This window comes from Pelobates fuscus, chromosome 3 (assembly GCF_036172605.1).
Source record: "Pelobates fuscus isolate aPelFus1 chromosome 3, aPelFus1.pri, whole genome shotgun sequence".
In the NCBI taxonomy this organism is placed as follows: Eukaryota; Metazoa; Chordata; class Amphibia; order Anura; family Pelobatidae; genus Pelobates; species Pelobates fuscus.
In genome coordinates this window covers 219,255,093-219,272,972 of record NC_086319.1, presented here as the reverse complement: position 1 = coordinate 219,272,972, position 17,880 = coordinate 219,255,093, and the positions used below count along the sequence as shown (strand labels likewise).

The 17,880-nt window shown below is 40.9% G+C and overlaps 1 protein-coding gene across 1 annotated transcript in view; it reads left to right on the top strand.

The window, feature by feature from the left end:
- The first annotated feature begins 6,543 nt into the window (after positions 1-6,543).
- Positions 6,544-17,880, top strand: part of DLD (dihydrolipoamide dehydrogenase) — a 36,376-nt gene continuing 25,039 nt past the window's right edge. Inside the window, exons 1-7 of the mRNA XM_063448084.1 lie at positions 6,544-6,649; positions 9,298-9,373; positions 10,944-11,023; positions 11,590-11,658; positions 12,995-13,064; positions 15,239-15,339; positions 17,537-17,680. Of these exons, the coding sequence (XP_063304154.1) occupies positions 6,611-6,649; positions 9,298-9,373; positions 10,944-11,023; positions 11,590-11,658; positions 12,995-13,064; positions 15,239-15,339; positions 17,537-17,680 (579 nt within the window). The 5' untranslated portion in view covers positions 6,544-6,610. The remainder of the gene's footprint in view (positions 6,650-9,297; positions 9,374-10,943; positions 11,024-11,589; positions 11,659-12,994; positions 13,065-15,238; positions 15,340-17,536; positions 17,681-17,880) is intronic.

Below are 17,880 nucleotides of genomic sequence, written 5' to 3'. Positions count from 1 at the left end.
GAGGACGCATCTGATTTCCTTCCATATGGAAGCTATCTTTGCCGTTGGAAGGCGTAGTACGCAGTTCTTTGAATCGATGTAGAAGCCGAGGAACTGGACCGACTGGGGAAGAGAGAGAGATTAGACTTCTGTCTGTTCACCATGAAACCCAAAGATTCCAGAAAGTGAACAATAAATTTCGCCTGCAATCGTAGTCTGGATGCGGATTCGCAGAAAATCAGAAAATCGTCCAGATAAACGAGACATCGCACGCCCATGGTTCGGATGTGAGCCATCACTGGTTTCAGCAGCTTCGTGAAGCACCACGGAGCCGAGCTGAGGCCAAAAGGCAGACATGTGAACTGGCATGTACGTCTCTCCCCCTGAACCAGAGGAAGCGACGACAATCTAGGGCGACAGGGACTGACCGGTATGCGTCTTTGAGGTCCAGACGCTTAAACCAGTTGTTTGCAAAGATGACTTCCTTCCATCTTAAAATGCCTGTATACCACGTAGTAATTTAAGTGTTGTAGATTGATAACCGGTCAGTAGCGCCCGTTTTCTTCTTGACCAGGAAGATATTGCTGAAGAAACCGCCGCCCTCTGCCGCGTATTGTACTACGCCCTTTTTGAAGAGGGTGCGGATTCCTTCGTCTTCCTTCGTGTATTTGGGGTGGAGGAGAGGTCTGAACGGGTTGCGAGTAAAACTCTATGACGTAGCCCTGTACCGTCTGGAGTATTCAGGCATCTTTGGTGATCGTCTCCCAATTCTGTAAGAAAAGAGACAGGTTGCCAGCGGTAAAGTTGGGGACAGGTAAATTGGTATAAGCACTTACCCTTAGTGAAGCGACCATGTCCACGTACTCTGGAGCCTCTGGCTATATCCGTGCCTCTGTAGAAAGAGGATCTTTGAGTCATGGCTGGAAAGAAGTTGGATGATTGTGGGTATGTTCTGGAGCCCATTGACCAGAAACGGCTGGTGGCTCGCCTTCTCTGCCGACCAGCCCTCCCAAAAACACCTCGTCCAGGTGGGGCGTGGAAGACCTGCTTCACGGATGCTTGCACTTTGTTTAAGGTGGTAAACAGGCTCACGTGCCTCTTGAGTTCGGTAATGAAGGTTTCGCCAAACAGTAGGCCTTTAGCTTCTGGACCAGGCTCTTTGGATCCAAGGTCCAACAATTTGTTGTCAATACGGAGAAAGGTGATCTGCGCCGTTCAGTCCATAGTGCTGCATTGGAATTTCCCAGTAGGCATATGGCCCATTGAGCACATTCGCGGATAGGGTGCAGGTCGAGTTAGGTGTCCGCAAAGTGGAGAATCTTAGCAATAGGGCCGAGCAAGTCTAGTAGCTTGTCTTGTGCAGCTTTTAGACCTTTCTCAGCACCCTTGTGTGTATTCTGCCCAGAGCGAGACATAAAGACCACCACCGTGGTGTCGAATTACGGGATGCAGGCCACTTTATCCGGCAGGAGCAGTCTAGGGCATTCGACTTTCAGGCGTGCACGAACCTCCTTCTCTTGGGGTTTGCGTAGCCAATCGTGTACGAATCTCGCCAGGTGGTCGGGGAGGGTCTACTCTGATGATCGAGGGTGGCGAATGTTCCAAGGGTCGAAGAGTGGTACCCCTTGTTCATCCAGGAAGATACCATCCTCGGCCATCCTTGTTTCAGGGACCCCCAGGGTTTCCTTGTGTCTTTCGTCCTCCCCTAGTACGGTCTCTTTAACATATTTCGAGGAAGACTTTGTTAAGTCCTGCCAGTCTTCATCTTCTGAGAGTGAGTCATCTTCGCGCCACTCATCCACAATGTTAAGGTTACTTGTTGGACCATAGTCCTCCTCGTCGCAGGAGGGAGGTGGTGGGGCGACGGGTTCTTGCGGTTCCGCCCATTTGGGCCGTTTGACAGGTGCTTTGCCCTTGGTCCTAGAGGCCGGAGGGCTTGATCCCTTCCAATGTCGCTTGGATTTTGACATTTCCGATCTCGAGGCCTCCGCCAGATCTGGTGGGCCTGTGTCTCCATGAGACTGGGGTAGCACTTATAGCAGAGCTTTCTCCACCGAGGCAGCCACCGCGGCATTAATCATAGCTTGGAAATCTTGGGTCGGTTGCGGTGTGTTTTCCATGTCTGGTTCTGTCCTGTGTGTGAGACAGTGATAGTCAGTGGGTGCAATGGTGGCAGGGCAATCACATAGAGGTATCAGCCTCCTGGTACAACTGGGGCTTGCCCAGGGTATAGTGGCCCAAAAATTGCCTGTGAGTGTATAGTATTGTGTGCCAATGCAGGAGAGCTCTCTCTCCTGATAACCAGGGGGATACCCTTGAGAGGTAGCTGAGACCTGAATGTCTCGTAGTAGCGGGTGACCCAGGAATTCCCTTGTTTACTGGGTTCACCACAGTTGTACACAGAGCTGAACCACGTTCATAGATGAGCAATATGCAGTGCATGTAGTAAGCAGAGGCACTTTCAGAATCCCATAGGAACAATTCAGTCCATAAAAATTTCTGCCGCAGCAGAACCCGCATATAATTAGCTGGGATGCACCCCAGGTGGTGTGCCGTGATAACCAGAGGACACCCACGTTAGTAATTGGCACAATATTGGACAGACATAGATAGCTGGGGGTCACCCCAGGTGATGTGCCATGAACAAAACCCAGAGGAGACCCACAGTAATGTTTGTACTCTTGGTACAGTATATATGTAAATAACCCTGTTAAGTGTGACAGTGCATGCACTCAGGCAGTATAAAATACACTCAGTTTCCAGTGAAAAGCCACCTATTTATTTAGCACAGTTAGTGAATCCTGTATCAATTGTGAACTGACAGAATACAGTAGCAATCCAGTGGAAATGAGGTACCTGCAGTAGATATCCAAGTTGTGCTGAGTAAACCATGTTCAGCAGGTCCCCTAAAATCCAGATCGTGTTATTCCCGATCTGGAATAAAGCAAGTAAATAGCCGCCATGAATCTTGCGGTACTCGCGAGATCCAAGATGGCCGCTGCTAGCGCGCAAGCACGCTGTCAGCAAGCACGCAAAATGCGGGCCCACCGCAAAAATGAGAAATAAGTGCCACGGACTCTCCCCAGCCTACCCCAAAGTCTACTAGCCCCACAGCAATATACCCTAACTGTCCCGCAGCTCAGGCGCGGCACTAACAGCCACGATGTCCGTGGACCGAGAGGGAAGGGGAAGCACAAGTATAAGACAGAGGGCTAAGGCTGGATGCACAAAGAAAAAAGGATAAATAAAATATATAGGGACAGGTTAAGGGGAAGCCAGGGAAAAGTAATTACAAGTATAGTAGATGAATATAAATCCGCAATAGAAATTTCCATTAATAAGAATAAACCTTAGGGAGAAATAATACTCTGACCTGGCTGGCCAGGCTGGAGCAGCAAAGAAAGAGGAAGTGATGTAACTGTCAGGGCCTTTTATGTATCACCTGACTTTTACTAATTGGTTGTTTTGTTTCTGTGCTGCTGGAGATTTTCAGTAAAGAGAGTTATGCAAATATGAAGCCTCCTGTCATGTGGTAAAATTAATATTATAGGTACACTAAAGCTAACATAATCTTTAATTGTTAGTGATAAACTGGCTGCACCAGCAGACAGTAGAGTTATGGTTAGTATTAAGTCTCTCCCCACAGGCGCAGTCTGTCAGGATTACAGAATGATCCAGCACGTAGAATTGTGTAATATAGAGGACTGATAGGTAACGTATACCGGACCTTAGAATGGCCGGACTAACGTACCAAAGAATAGTCAGGAATAGCCGAGGTCAAGGGAAACAGAAAGAGACACAACGATAAGGAAAATCCAGATGTCAGGGATGCCAGAAAACAGGGAAGTCAAAACCAATGCCAAAGCCAAATAACCAGAATACCAGAATCAATAACGCGCTCTCGAACAACCACTTGGGAAACCACGACAAGGCACTGAGCAGGATAAGAACTGGGCCTAAATACCCCTCCTCTAGATCTGATAGGCTGTAACCAGCCTTTGACCCCAAAGGCAGTTACCAGGTTTCCATTTGCATAATTGCTGCTCATCATTAACTCTTCTGTGGATTTGGTTGCTGCTCGGCACAACTTTTCCTGTGTGGACAGTAAATGTCATTAACCACATTTTTATAAGCGGATGAATATGTGACACAGTCAGAAAGGAGAGAATACCAGTCTTAATGATTGTCTAAAATGTAGAGGAGAAATAATAAGAAAAATTTTAAACTAAAAGTGGAAGCACCACTCACCTGTTTGTACCGGAAAGCATTGCATTTTCTCTCCTTTAATACATGGAGTGGGGAGCAGACATCCAGCATGCCAACACATTTCATTTTAATTTCGTTATAACTGTATTTTAAAATTAATATATATATATATATATGAACACTGCTCAAAAAAATAAAGGGAACACAAAAATAACACATCCTAGATCTGAATGAATTTAATATTCTTCTGAAATACTTTGTTCTTTACATAGTTGAATGTGCTGACAACAAAATCACACAAAAATTAAAAAATGGAAATCAAATTTTTCAACCCATAGAGGTCTGGATTTGGAGTCACACTAAAAATGTAAGTGTAAAAACACACTACAGGCTGATCCAATTTTGATGTAATGTCCTTAAAACAAGTCAAAATGAGGCTCAGTAGTGTGTGTGGCCTCCACGTGCCTGTATGACCTCCCTACAACGCCTGTGCATGTCCTGGTGAGGTGGCGGGTGGTCTCCTGAGGGATCTCCTCCCAGACCTGGACTAAAGCATCTGCCAACTCCTGGACAGTCTGTGGTGCAACGTGTGGTGCAACGTGACGTTGATGGATGGAGCGAGACATAATGTCCCAGATGTGCTCAATTGGATTCAGGTCTGGGGAACGGACGGGCCAGTCCATAGCATCAATGCCTTCAACGTATATATCACTATATATATATATATATACCTATATATAAATTAAAATAATTTTAAAAAATTATATAATAATTCTACATATATATTTATGTAATAATTTTCCATAATTAGGTAATTTTATTAATTACAATTTGCGGGACCTGATTGACAACCCAAGCCGAAAGTCCAGGGAATTTAATTTGCTAGCACTATATTTAACCCTGTAACTTTACAAGACACCATAAAACCTGTACATGGGGGGTACTGTTTTACTCGGAAGACTTTGCTGAACACAAATATTAGTGTTTCAAAACAGTAAAATGTATTACAACGATGATATCGTCAGTGAAAGTGTCATTTTTTGAATTTTTCACACACAAATGGCACTTAACTGTATAATTGTTGTGATACGTTTTACTGTTTCGAAACACTAATATTTGTGTTCAGCGAAGTCTCGAGTATAACAGTACCCCACATGTACATGTTTTCAAAAGTTACAGAGTCAAATATAAGTCTTGCATATAAGTTTTTTCACATTGAAATTCGCCAGAGTATGGCCAGGAAAACGGGGCAAATCGCCCTCCTCTTCCAAGGAGTAGTCGTGTCGTAGGGCAAGTGCCGATTTGAGTCTAGCAGGCGTCTTGCCCTTGGAGGGGTAGTGTTTTCCCTTTTCGCCCTTCCAAAGGCGTTTGCCAGGTTAGGCCTCCTCTCTAGTGAGGGGTTTCGAAACCTTGGGGTCTGAGTCATAATCGGAGCGGTGGGGTTCAGAGGGTTTTGTCTGGTCAGCATTCGCCACCATCACCTTGGATAGTGCTTTCTCCGTGGATGCGGATCCTGCTGCGTTTATCATGGCTTGGAAGTCCGCAGGGGAGTTTTCCATGGTATGATCAGGGCAAGGACCCTAGGCACTTTAGAGATGTATGGGGCAAAAACTCTGACCTGTCTGCTGATGGAGCAGCAAGAAAGAGAAGGAGCCTATTTACTGTGGATACTATACTTCCTATTACTTTTGATTGGTTCTTGTACACTTTTTTCTTTGCTGCTATGGAGTTAGTAAAGAGAGATTATGCAAAACAGGAAGCCTCCTGTCATTATTAAAATTAGAAGCTGGCTTCAACATCATTCAAGATTCATTCACCAATGTAAACGTGATGTGTTTGGATCAAGTATGTAAATGGCACACCTGGCCTATTGGAAAAGAATTAAAAATAATAATAATTTCACTTAGTCTGAGTCTCAGGATCTGTCACTGCATTTAGATAACATGGTCTGTTTAGTGAAGTTTAATACACAGATATGTAAATATTTTTATTGCTGTCTATGGGTAGTCCTTCATTTCACCCTTGCCATTTATTTCAGTATGTCCCTGTAAAGAGGGTTAATATGGAACTGAAATAATGTTCCATGTTTCTAGCAATCTCCTATCCTCTCGGATGCGAAGGAGTCAGATATATCCTTAATAAATCAGACAAATGTATTCAATTTAAAACCGAATCAAGTAAAAGGCGGATAAAACCCCCTTCGCTCACTTTCCGAAATCAAGAATGTCTGAGTGGCAGCAGACACTCGCCAAATACCGTCTTTAACACTTGCCACGCCCCCTCCCCTCATTGGCCGTTTCTTTCCATGAAACCCAATTTTTCGACTACATGTTCCGTGATCCCCCGCGGCTGCCTCGCCCCTTGACGCATGCGCAGTTCTAGGAGACCTTGGAGTTGAGAAGAAGCTGTAAACCGACGGGGCAAAATGCAGAGCTGGAGCAGGGTGTACTGCACCTTAAATAAGGTAAAGCTCGCCTCTAGTATTGCCCGGCCTGGCTGCACACAGAGCAGGAGGTTAGGGTTCTTGTAAGAGCAGTGGGTGTAGTGCAGGGGCAATGTGACAGCCGAGGCCTACTGTGAGAGTGCCTGCTCACTGTGTGCTCCTACTGACAGCAGGATCCCCCGACCTTCACCTGCACAATACAGGCCTCGCTGGAACTACTATAACAACTGCTCTCATTGTTTACACTCACATACACAATATATATATAAAACTTCCCATGGTGTGTGGGAGTTCATGATGACTCCACATGCACATTCTATGCCTATCCCCATCCAAGCCATTTACTGAACTGGTTCCACGAAGATTTTCTCTTTTTATCACAATAATATTTCCTTAAACCTGAGAAAAAATCTTTACGAGAAATCAGCACCTTTTATAAAGCTTTTAGGTTATGAAGGAGGTTACTCTTATTTGCCTTCAGCACTCCCTCAATGCCAAGGTGAGCCCTTTTTATAATGAAGCATTGGTGAATGTGGATTGCTGTTCATGCAACTTATGCTCCCATGTGAGAAACATTGTGTTGGCAAAGAGAGTATAACTAAGCTCTGGTGCGCATGCGCGTTGTCATTTATAAGGGTTTTATGCAGCACAAAAAAGTACCATGCAGTACGAAGAATTCATGTATTGCAGGAGGGACATCAAGTCATTAATCACTGAAGATGATTAATCCTGTGGCATCTGAATCCTACATACTGCAAGACAATCATTGTGTTGCCTATAAGGATGAAGTGATTTTTATCCAGGACGGCATGGTAGGTCTGTAAACCCTACTATTAGCCTGTACAGTGGTTCCTAAGTCATCAATATGGGACTGTCTTGTTAGAACCTTATTTTAAAATTGGATTATTTAGTAGCAGCTTAGTGGTTAAAGACTCATGTATTTAAAATGAAATGCCAAAATTCAAATATCCAGAACTTGTGTGGACAGTCTCTATTTTCTCTCTGTACATTTATTTTAATTAAATTATTTCATATTGATACCACAACTGCCCAACAAATATCTTGCCAAATTCCAGCACACTTAAAGGACCACTATAGGCACCCAGACCACTTCAGCTCAATGAAGTGGTCTGGGTGCCAGGTCCTTCTAGGATTAACCCTTTCTGCTGTAAACATAGCAGTTTCAGAGAAACTGTTATATATACCTATGGGTTAATCCAGCCTCTAATGGCTGTCTCACTGACAGCCGCTAAAGGTGCTTCTGCGCTTCTCACTTTGATTTTCACGGTGTGAAGACGCCAGCGTCCATAGGAAGCATTGAGTATGCTTTCCTATGAGATTGGCTGAATGCGCGCGTGGCTCGGGCCGCGCATGCGCATTCAGCCGATGACAGAGAAAAGGAGGAGGAGAGTCCCCAGCATCAAGGGAGCCCGGCGGTGGAGAAAAGGTAAGTGTTTAACCCCTTCCTCACCCTAGAGACGGCGGGGGGACAGGACCTAGAGCTCCTTTAGTGCCAGGAAAACAAGTATGTGTTTTCCTGGCACTATAGTGGCCCTTTAAAGTTTCCGGTGTAATACTTTCACCCACTGCATTTTGTTCTGTTTGGAACACTGCTGCAAAAGGTTCTGTCCAATAGGCCTGAATGCTGTAGTAGGCTATAGACATCTCTTTAATTGCACACAAGAAAAAGTCATATCAGCTGTTGCACAATTGCCCTATGTTTGGGAATGTATTACCCTCTAATTGAAATGTCTAGGACTAGGTAAAATTTGACCATCTATTTAGTTAATACATTTTATAAAAAAATTTTTTATTGATAATACATTAAACATTATTTGCAAAACAATTAAAATAAAAAGCACACAATTTACTGTTTAGTGAGCTAGGCTTTATTTTAGTTTAGGGAAAGTTGCAGCTTGCACTCCTGTGAATTGGGCTGTAATGGTTTTAGTGCTTGGAGTGTTCCTTTAACCATATAAATATATAATTTACACTATATATGTTATATAAAGTAATTGCTATAGAAGCTGTGAAGTTCTTACCCCATCTCCAGAATTGGTGTTGTAACGCAGTGTCCTTGGGTGTTACAGTTTGAACCACCCACCTCTTTTCTATGTTCTGTTTGCCTGAGAGCTTCCAGCACTTTAACATCTGTAGTAAGTAAGAGTTCCCCTTGTTCCCCTATTCTTCTACAAATGCTCAATATGTATTTGGCACAATAATAATTATAGTAGCTACAGCAAACACAATGGAACAGCCTACAGGGAGCTTCTCCTCCTTCTCCTGTAACTCAATTGTCCTCATACAGGGTTGTGCATTTGGAAGTCTTCTATGTTGAGAATTGATGGACAGCAGAGAGATCAAATATAACTTTATTGAAAAACCTGTACATTTGCTAGCAATGTATAAATCCGTTTTTTTGGGTTTTTTTTTTGTTTTTTTTAAATGTGCGTATCCCAATAGATGGACATTAAGGCTTCAGAAAGTAAGATTCTTTGAACTGGAAGCATAGTTAATTTAGAGAATGTTTTAGTGTTGCTGTTTTTTTTTTTTTTTTTACCTTAAATTTGAAATTCACTTTAAACTCTCACACAGTGAATAACCCTGTTAGTTATTTTTTATTCTCATAGGTGATTGACTTTTGTATCTTTCTTTTACATATCTAAAAGAATCCCTTCAATCGAATTCCTCAGGGGTTGCAGAGGTTATGTGCAGTGCCTCTAAGAACCTATTCAGACAAACCATGTAAGTTTTGTAATACTCTTATTCCTCTAATATACGTTCATAAAAAAGACTGCGCATGGGGTTGATTATTTTTTCTGCATTAGTTTGTTTTAAAAGTTTAAGCTCTCTAAAATGACACTATAGTCAAAAGAACAACTACAGCTTATTGTATTTGTTCTGGTGAGTTTAATTACCTTCAGGCTTTTTGCAGTCAACACTGTATTTTCAGAGAAAAGGCAGTGTTTACATTACAGCCTAGTGATCACTCCACTGGCCACTCCTCAGATGGATACTAGAGGTACTTCCTGGGGCAGTGCTGTACATTGTGCATCACTGACATTTAGTGTCTGACCCTCTGCATAGAGACACTGAACTTTCCTCATCGAGATGTATTGATTCAATGCATCTCTATGAGGAGATGCAGATTGGCCAGGGTTGTGTTTGGCTTGTGATGGCTCTGCACCTGATCTGCCTTCTTGCTCCAATGCTATTCCTATGGAAAAGCATTGCGATTGGTTCAGATCATCATTTCTCATGATGTCAGCAAAGCAGACAGAGCCAGCAGCAGCAGACTAGAATAAATGTAAGCTTTTACTATATTTAGGGGAGCAAGGAGGGGCTAGATGGTGTTTTTAACACTATAAGGTCAGGAATACATGTTTGTTTTCCTAACCCTACAGTGTGCATTTAAGTAAAGAGTTAATTACATTTCTGTATACCATATGAAAATGGTCGGGAGGTAAAACACAGGAGGCTCTAGCAAACTATTAAAAGAGCAAGATATAAGAAATTCTATATTAAACAGACTGTTTGATAAAAGAAGTTTAAACATTAGATCTCTATTTACTGTAAGAGGACTTTGTAGGTCACATGTAGAGGAGTATGGCTCAAACTGCCTGAAGAAACACTGAAAGGTCAGAAAAACCGGTTAACGACCTTGATACGTCTGCAGCGAATTAGAACGCTGGAAGCGATCATGATCGGTTCTAGCCGCTCTGATGGTATTAGATATAGCAGCAAGTGAGATTTCTGGCACTTGTTCCTTATGTGTACAGCAGCTAAAACTTTCCCAGAGTCTCTTCTTTCTGGTTGTTGATGCAAGTAAAGCGGGTGATGTAGGGAAGCAGCTCTTAACAATTAAAATCTTTGTGTGGAACCCAATGGAGCCAATATAAGGATAAATACTAAATGGGACAGGAATACTAATATAGTGTAGTATGTCTATAACAGCAGATGCAGAATATAAGGAAAAAAAATATATTGCACTTCCACTTTTCTGGAGCTCAAGATCAGCTCCAGATCACAGCGAATGGACGGTACAATCCCTGTCTGTGGATGTTAGTATTTCTAAACTCTGGACAAAATGTAGAAACTATTTATCATGGGTGGGTTTTTTTGGCGGTTGTAGATGCGTAACAGATTTTGGGGATCAAAGTTAGTATTTTGTTTTTGTTTTCTTCTCTCTCTAAGTGGATGATCATTTGTGGCATTTCACTGAAATGTTTATTATTCTATTGATTTCTAGTGAATTTTCAGAAGTGTAAATGTTTTTTTTGTGCTGATTTTAATGTTTTTATTATATCTTCTGAAGTGGAAGCGGATGTCACAGTAATTGGCTCTGGCCCTGGAGGTTATGTTGCTGCTATTAAAGCTGCCCAGCTTGGCTTCCAGGTGAGTACATGTCATCATGAAGTTGTTAGCCTTCCCTTTCTGCAATTACTTGGGTAATACAGATGTTACAACTTCTCTTTATGCCTCCTTCCTGCTAGGTAAATATGATGGTGGTTCACTTCCTTCCATGCTGTATTTGAATAGACACATGAAGTGCAAAGTGTCCTTGAAAATCGCATTGTCACTGAAACATGCAAAGACAGTCAGCTCCCCTAATAGATATTAAGGAAGGAGCCACTGATGAGTAGGCAAATTGAACGGTGATTGTGAATATTAATGGAAGTAGAACGGAGGGATATGGGAAAAATATACTACATGTATTCATAGTTTGCATCTTTTTATTTTAACATAGAAGCTATATTTCACAGTATACACATGACCACCTTGTTCCCATTACCTATTTTGTTATATTTTAACAAGGCTTGCTTCATTCTTTTTTTGGATAACCGGCATCAACAGCCATTGATAAATGGTCTGAATGCCCACGGCAAGGATAACATAAAAAAAAAAATGGAAACTTATCTGGGTAATAAATTAAAATGTTACTTGTTTTTCCTTACTTTTAGACCGTTTGTGTGGAGAAGAATGAAACCTTGGGTGGGACCTGTTTAAATGTTGGCTGTATTCCTTCTAAGGTATATGGAAAAACTGTACACGTTTCGGTTATTGCTTTTGCGACCTATGTTAAAACAGTAATTTGTCTCTTTCTATTCCATTTATTATTTCTTTGTTTGTCTTATCCCTCAAACAAGCTTATTTCCACTTTCCCTTCAACATATATCAAATTAATTCAATGTTGTACATTTTGTAGGTATCCATAATTATAATTTTATAAAAACTTGCATTTCAGGCTATTTCTCTTCTCTCTCAAGTAAAATGTTTTTATCATCAAAAGTATGTAGTATTAAAAGTTAAACCTAAACCTTTATACAGCTATTAAAAGGTTTTGTTTTTAAAAAAAAAAAAAAAAAAAAAAAAAAGATTCCAGTCAACTATAAACAAGGTTGTGCTACAAGACCAAAATGTGTTATTTTGTGTTTTGAATGTTATTTTAAGGTCATGGAGCACTTAAGTGCTACCTATTATACTGCAGTTGTTTGTCAGTTGACATTAATGGGACACTATATAAGCATAAAAAAAAATGTAGTTTAATGAAGCAGCGTTTGGGCATTGCAGTATAACTGTTCAATTCTCTACTACTTTGGAGCTAAAACACTTTATGCAGCTATAGTCACACTCTCCCTGCATATAACCTACATAGTCTCTGTACACGTTTCCTGTAAAGCGAGTTCAAATTTTTTTATTGCACAGTCTCTGTCTCCTGCTTTGGTAATAGCCTGCATGAGCCTTGTGTGTGATTAAAGTTCAATTAGCAGAGCAGGAAATACAAATGTCTAAAATAAACACACTGTGCTGTCACATCTGATATATAATTTATTTATTTTTTCTCATGTTCTTTGTGTCACAACCAGGAGCTGTGTGGCTAGAGTTGTGTAAGCATAAGCAAATGGGATTTAACCCTTAAATGGCAGAGAATTGATCAGTAAAGCTACAGGGGCATGATATATATATATTCTCTCTATCTATATCCATATCCAGACTGGCACTCAACCCCCCCAAAAATATAAATGATAAAGACCTAGAAGGGTCGAAATATTGATGTAAAGGTGGTGAACACTTTTTGAAATACACTTTGGAAAAACCAAGAGAGTGCTCCTGTTTTGCTTTGTGTATATGTATGTGTGTATATATAATATATATTAAATATGCTCCATTAAGCTAAAGTTGTTTTGGTTCTTAATAGTATCGTCTTAATGTGCTTGATTTTATGCACGTTTGGCTGAAAAACCTGAACTCAATAATTAGTGGGTGTCTCTATACTTTTGTTCATATAGTGTGTGTGCACCTGCACTGTGATATGCTTTTATTTATAAATATTGATGTTCAGTAAAATAAATGCTTTGTTTCCAGGCTTTGTTGAACAACTCTCACCTGTATCATTTAGCGCATGGAAAAGATTTTTCAAGTAGAGGAATTGAAGGTAAGCTCTCGGGGTCTTTATTACAAACCTTTAAATTTCACACTTGTTTCATAAAGAGAGGCATGTTTAACATGGCCCTCCAAGAATCCTAACCACTAAAGCTTATAGTAGTAGTTATGCTTAAATGCTATAAATATAGTCAGTTTTTGGGTTATTTTTTTGTTTGTCAAGCCTCTCCACCCAAAAGTAGAGATCTCCAGCATCCAAAGCCAACTTCTAATCATCTAAGATCATAATAATAATGCAAAATCTCATGGTCACTACTCTATCCTAATTCTCCTTGACCTGTCTGCGGCTTTTGACACTTGATCATCAACAGCGTCTTCTCATCCTCCGCAATATCGGTGTACAAGATATTGCTCTCTCCTGGTACTCCTCCTACCTCTCCCAGCGCTCTTTCAGTGTTTCTTTCTCTGGCTCTACTTCTTCTCCCCAACTCCTCTCTGTTGGTGTCCCCCAAGGTTCAGTCCTTGGTCCCCTACTGTTCTCCATCTATACTGCCTCCCTTGGTAAACTCATTAGCTCCTTTGGTTTCCAATATCATTTTTATGCAGATGACACGCAAAACTACCTGTCCTCTCCTGATCTCTCCCCGTCCCTCTTGACTAGTGTATCTGACTGCCTTTCTGCTATTTCTAACTGGATGGCTGCCCACTTCCTTAAACTAAACTTGACCAAAACTGAAATTCTGGTCTTTCCTCCCTCAAGTGTTGTTACTCCTGTGTCTGTCTCCCTCCAAGCCAACGGTGCTACCATCAGCTCCACCACGCAGGCTCTTTGACTCCAACCTCTCCTTCAAGCCTCATGTTCAATCTAGCGCCAAATCCTGTCATTTCCATCTCAAAAACATTGCGCGCATCCGCCCCTACTTAACGCCAGATGCGACTAAGGTGTTGGTCCATTCCACTGTCCTTCCTTCCAACTTGTGCCGTTACAGTCCATAATGAATGCGGCGGCGACGCTCATCTTCCTGTTCGCCCGCACCTCCCATGCCTCACCCTTCTGTCAGTCCCTACATTGGCTTCCTATAAAATATAGAGCTCAATTTAAAATTCTGGTTCTTGCTTTCAAATCTCTACATAATGCTGCTCCCACCTATCTATCCTCCCTTATACACAAGTATGTCCCGTCTAGGCCCTTACGATCTACTGAAGACTTATGTCTATCTTCTGTCCGTACTCCCACCTCTGATGCTCGCCTTCAAGATTTCTCGAGGGCTGCACAGTTCCTGTGGAACTTGCTTCCCTCCTCTGTTAGATGCTCACCCAGTCTTCACTCCTTCAAAAAATTGTTAAAAACCCACTTCTTCATAAAAGCGTATCAATTAAACTGTTAATAGCTCCTGACTGATTCCTCTTCTGCAACTGTCACTAGTCTAATACTATCCTTACCTTTTTGTGTCATTTTACCCCACTCCATCTAGCATGTAAGCTCATTGAGCAGGGCCCTCAACCCCTCTGTTCCTGTGTGTCCAACTTGTCTGGTTACAACTACATGTCTGTTCGTCCACCCATTGTAAAGCGCTGCGGTATTTGATGGCGCTATACAAATATCATAATAATAATATTTTATCCTTCATTGTGTTATTCTCAGTTCTTGAGCTAGTTTAAGTTCCCTTGTGTCATTAAAGAGTCCATTTCCAAATTGCTGGCAGGTTCCCTCTGCACAGAAGACTAACCAATCCCAAATTATTATTTCAGCCGTGTTGGGTCTCATCAGTAAAGTCTGGCTAGAACCCCATTAGGCACTGTGAGCACATTTGAATTAACCTTTTTTACCTAAGAAGATTCAAAAAAAAATTTCTCCGTGGTTGCTCTATCTCTTTTATACAGAACTTGCCAGAGCTGGTTTGCATTTCAGATTGCATTTTGGTAGTGGGGTCAGTCTAAGATGCAAAAAAAAAAAACAAGTTATCCCTGTAATGGGACAAGGGAGCTAAAACATGTCTAAGAACCAAGTAATGATTAACTCAACTGTAATCTATTAAATGTTTGGTTGTCCTCTGTTTTCTCACAAACTCCATCTCTGCTAAATTCCAAGCATGATTGTTTGTCACCTATATTTTACCATTTGATGTCTTAGTCATGAAATCTGAATCTATACCATGACACCTTTTGGTAGTATAAAACTTGGTGTTAAGCAGATTGATTAAATATGTCTTTGATTCTCTTTAGTGACTGGCCTCAATTTAAACCTAGAAAAGATGATGGAGCAGAAAAGTGGTGCAGTGAAGTCTCTTACATCTGGTATTGCTCATTTATTTAAACAGAACAAGGTCAGATATTGCTTTTTTTGAAGGTTTTTTTTTTGGGCGGGGGGGGTCAGGGGGGGGAGCAACTTAATATCTGTAATCTATTTGAATAAAAGAAATGTATCTTTCCACATAAATTAGTTTGGTTGTTGCAGGGCGTTGAGTAAATGTGTTCAGTATCCATGAATTAAGGGTTGTTTTCTATGCATTGGGCGTTGTGGACAAGTAATGGTAATAAGGCGTTATTTATTTTGTTTGTACACAAGGACTCAGATTTGTAAATTTTCTTACTTTTGTAGATTTTGCCAGATACAAAATGGCAGAGAACTGTAGTTCAGTAAAGTAATGTTTAAAATGGTGCACTTTTAATTCTTCTCTATTTGTATGCTCATAAGAAACTTACCCCTTCTTTGCCATGTGAATTTTAAAATGACACTGTAGGCACCATAAACACGTAAGGGGACACTATAGGCCCCCAGGCAACTTTAGCTCTTTGAAGTGGGCTGTCACATAGCAGCCTTTCAAAGGGCTATGGTCAAACTGTGTTTAGTTTAGAAATTATTAAACTGAATTTAAATCCTTATCTGCCATTCTCATAAATACTTAACTAATTTTCATTTTAACACAGTAAAGGAGTTTAAGCATGCGTGGGATAGGCATAAGGCTATCCTAACTATAAGATAAAGCCAGGGACTAATGAAAGTATTAAAAAAAAAAAAAAAAAATTGGGCAACCTAGATGGGCCAAATGGTTCTTATTTGACGTCACATTCTATGTCTATGCACTGTTCCTGTCTCCCTTAGTCCTGCAATGTAAAACATTGTAGTTTTAGAGTAATATCAATGTTTACATTGCAGTGCTAAGCCGGCCTTTAGTGGCTGTCTATCAGACAGCCACTAGAGATGCTTCCGGGGTCCTTTGGTTGCCTGATGCTGGACGTCTTTACGCTCCGCATAAGAAAATCCAACTTTGGGGAAATCCCCATAGGAAAACATTAATTGAGCCATTTCCTATAGGGAGGGTCTAATGTGCTCGCAGTGCATGCCCATTAGCTCCCCACGTCGAAGGAGATGTAGTTCTGACCCAGCGCTGAGGGCCATCAATACTGGAATCATTTAAGTGATTAAAGGTTTTTTTACTGCAAGATCACTAAAATATGCATATAATTTAATATGTTGCCCAACTACAGTGGCCCTGGCATGTGGGCAAGAATCCTTTCTTGAGTATCATTTCATGGTTTTGCCCTTTTATATAATTTTATATAGCTTAGATTACTTCCCAGACGTTTTAGTTCTTCTGTCAGTCCTCCCAGATTCCAAAATGTTATGGTTTTGGAATCTGTGTTTGTAAAGTCCTTGTTTTAGTATTGGCTTCATTTCACATATACTTTTAAATGAGGTGTGAACATAGCTGCATTACAGTTGCATTACAATTTGAAATAGTAATGATCCATAGTTCTAGTGATGTGTTAAATATCTGACAAGAATGGAGAAATTGATTTGGTAAAAGAGGAAACAGAGCACCTTTATAGTTATGTAAATGTTTTCCATTTCATTTTTACTTTGCACAGAATATGTGTAAGGAATATCCAAAAGATACATTGCTAGTAGAATATCAAATAAAATTAGTCTATCTGCACTTCCCTGTCACTGCCTTTAAACGCATCTCAATATTTTAGTGCTAAAACGGAGTCCCCAGCAGACCATCTTCTCAAGCCCATCTGCTTGAGTTAGCCTGAGCAGCTATGATTGAAAACACTGAATGGAGAAACAGTGCCAGGGACTCCAAGTACTATAACCAATTCAATTGAATTGTTATAGTGCCTAAAGTGTCCCTTTAGCGAAGATAAATGCATAATTGGAAGGACTTTTAAGTGGTCGTGACAGAAGTCTAGATATCAGAAAATTTAAAGTGGTTTTTTTTTTTTTGGGGGGGGGGGGGGGGTTTAGATGTGTTACGTTTGTGGCAACTTTTGCCATGCGTTTTTATTTTACTACAATTTCACCCTTTCTGTTTAAGTGCACCTGTACATATTCAATGCCAAACTAAGGAAGAGGCTATTTTCTCAGCTTTGTGGGGATTTGGCAGTGCTAGTGTAAATCTGCAATTGAAGGTCATAAGGTTTGATGAATTTAACCCATTGTCTTGCATATTTTTTCTTATGGATTTCTGATTGTTTTATTTGGCATTCTGGATAATAAAACTGCCTATTTCTTCACAGGTTGTCCATGTTCAAGGTTTTGGAAGAATCACAGGCAAAAACCAAGTAACCGCAACCAAAGCCGATGGCACTTCCCAAGTTATCAACTCTAAGAACATTCTTGTAGCTACAGGTTCTGACGTGGCTCCATTCCCAGGAATAGAGGTAAATTGCATTTGGTACATCATGTGACCAATTTGAGAATCTAATATTTCTTTTACATTTTAAAAATAATTACTTGAATGCTGCAGCTTTTGTTTTTTAAAGGTACACTATAAGCACTTTAACCATTTCATTTGATTGCATTGGTTATGCTGCCTGCATTCCTCTGGCAATGTCCATCTATTTTCAAGTGCTGTAACACT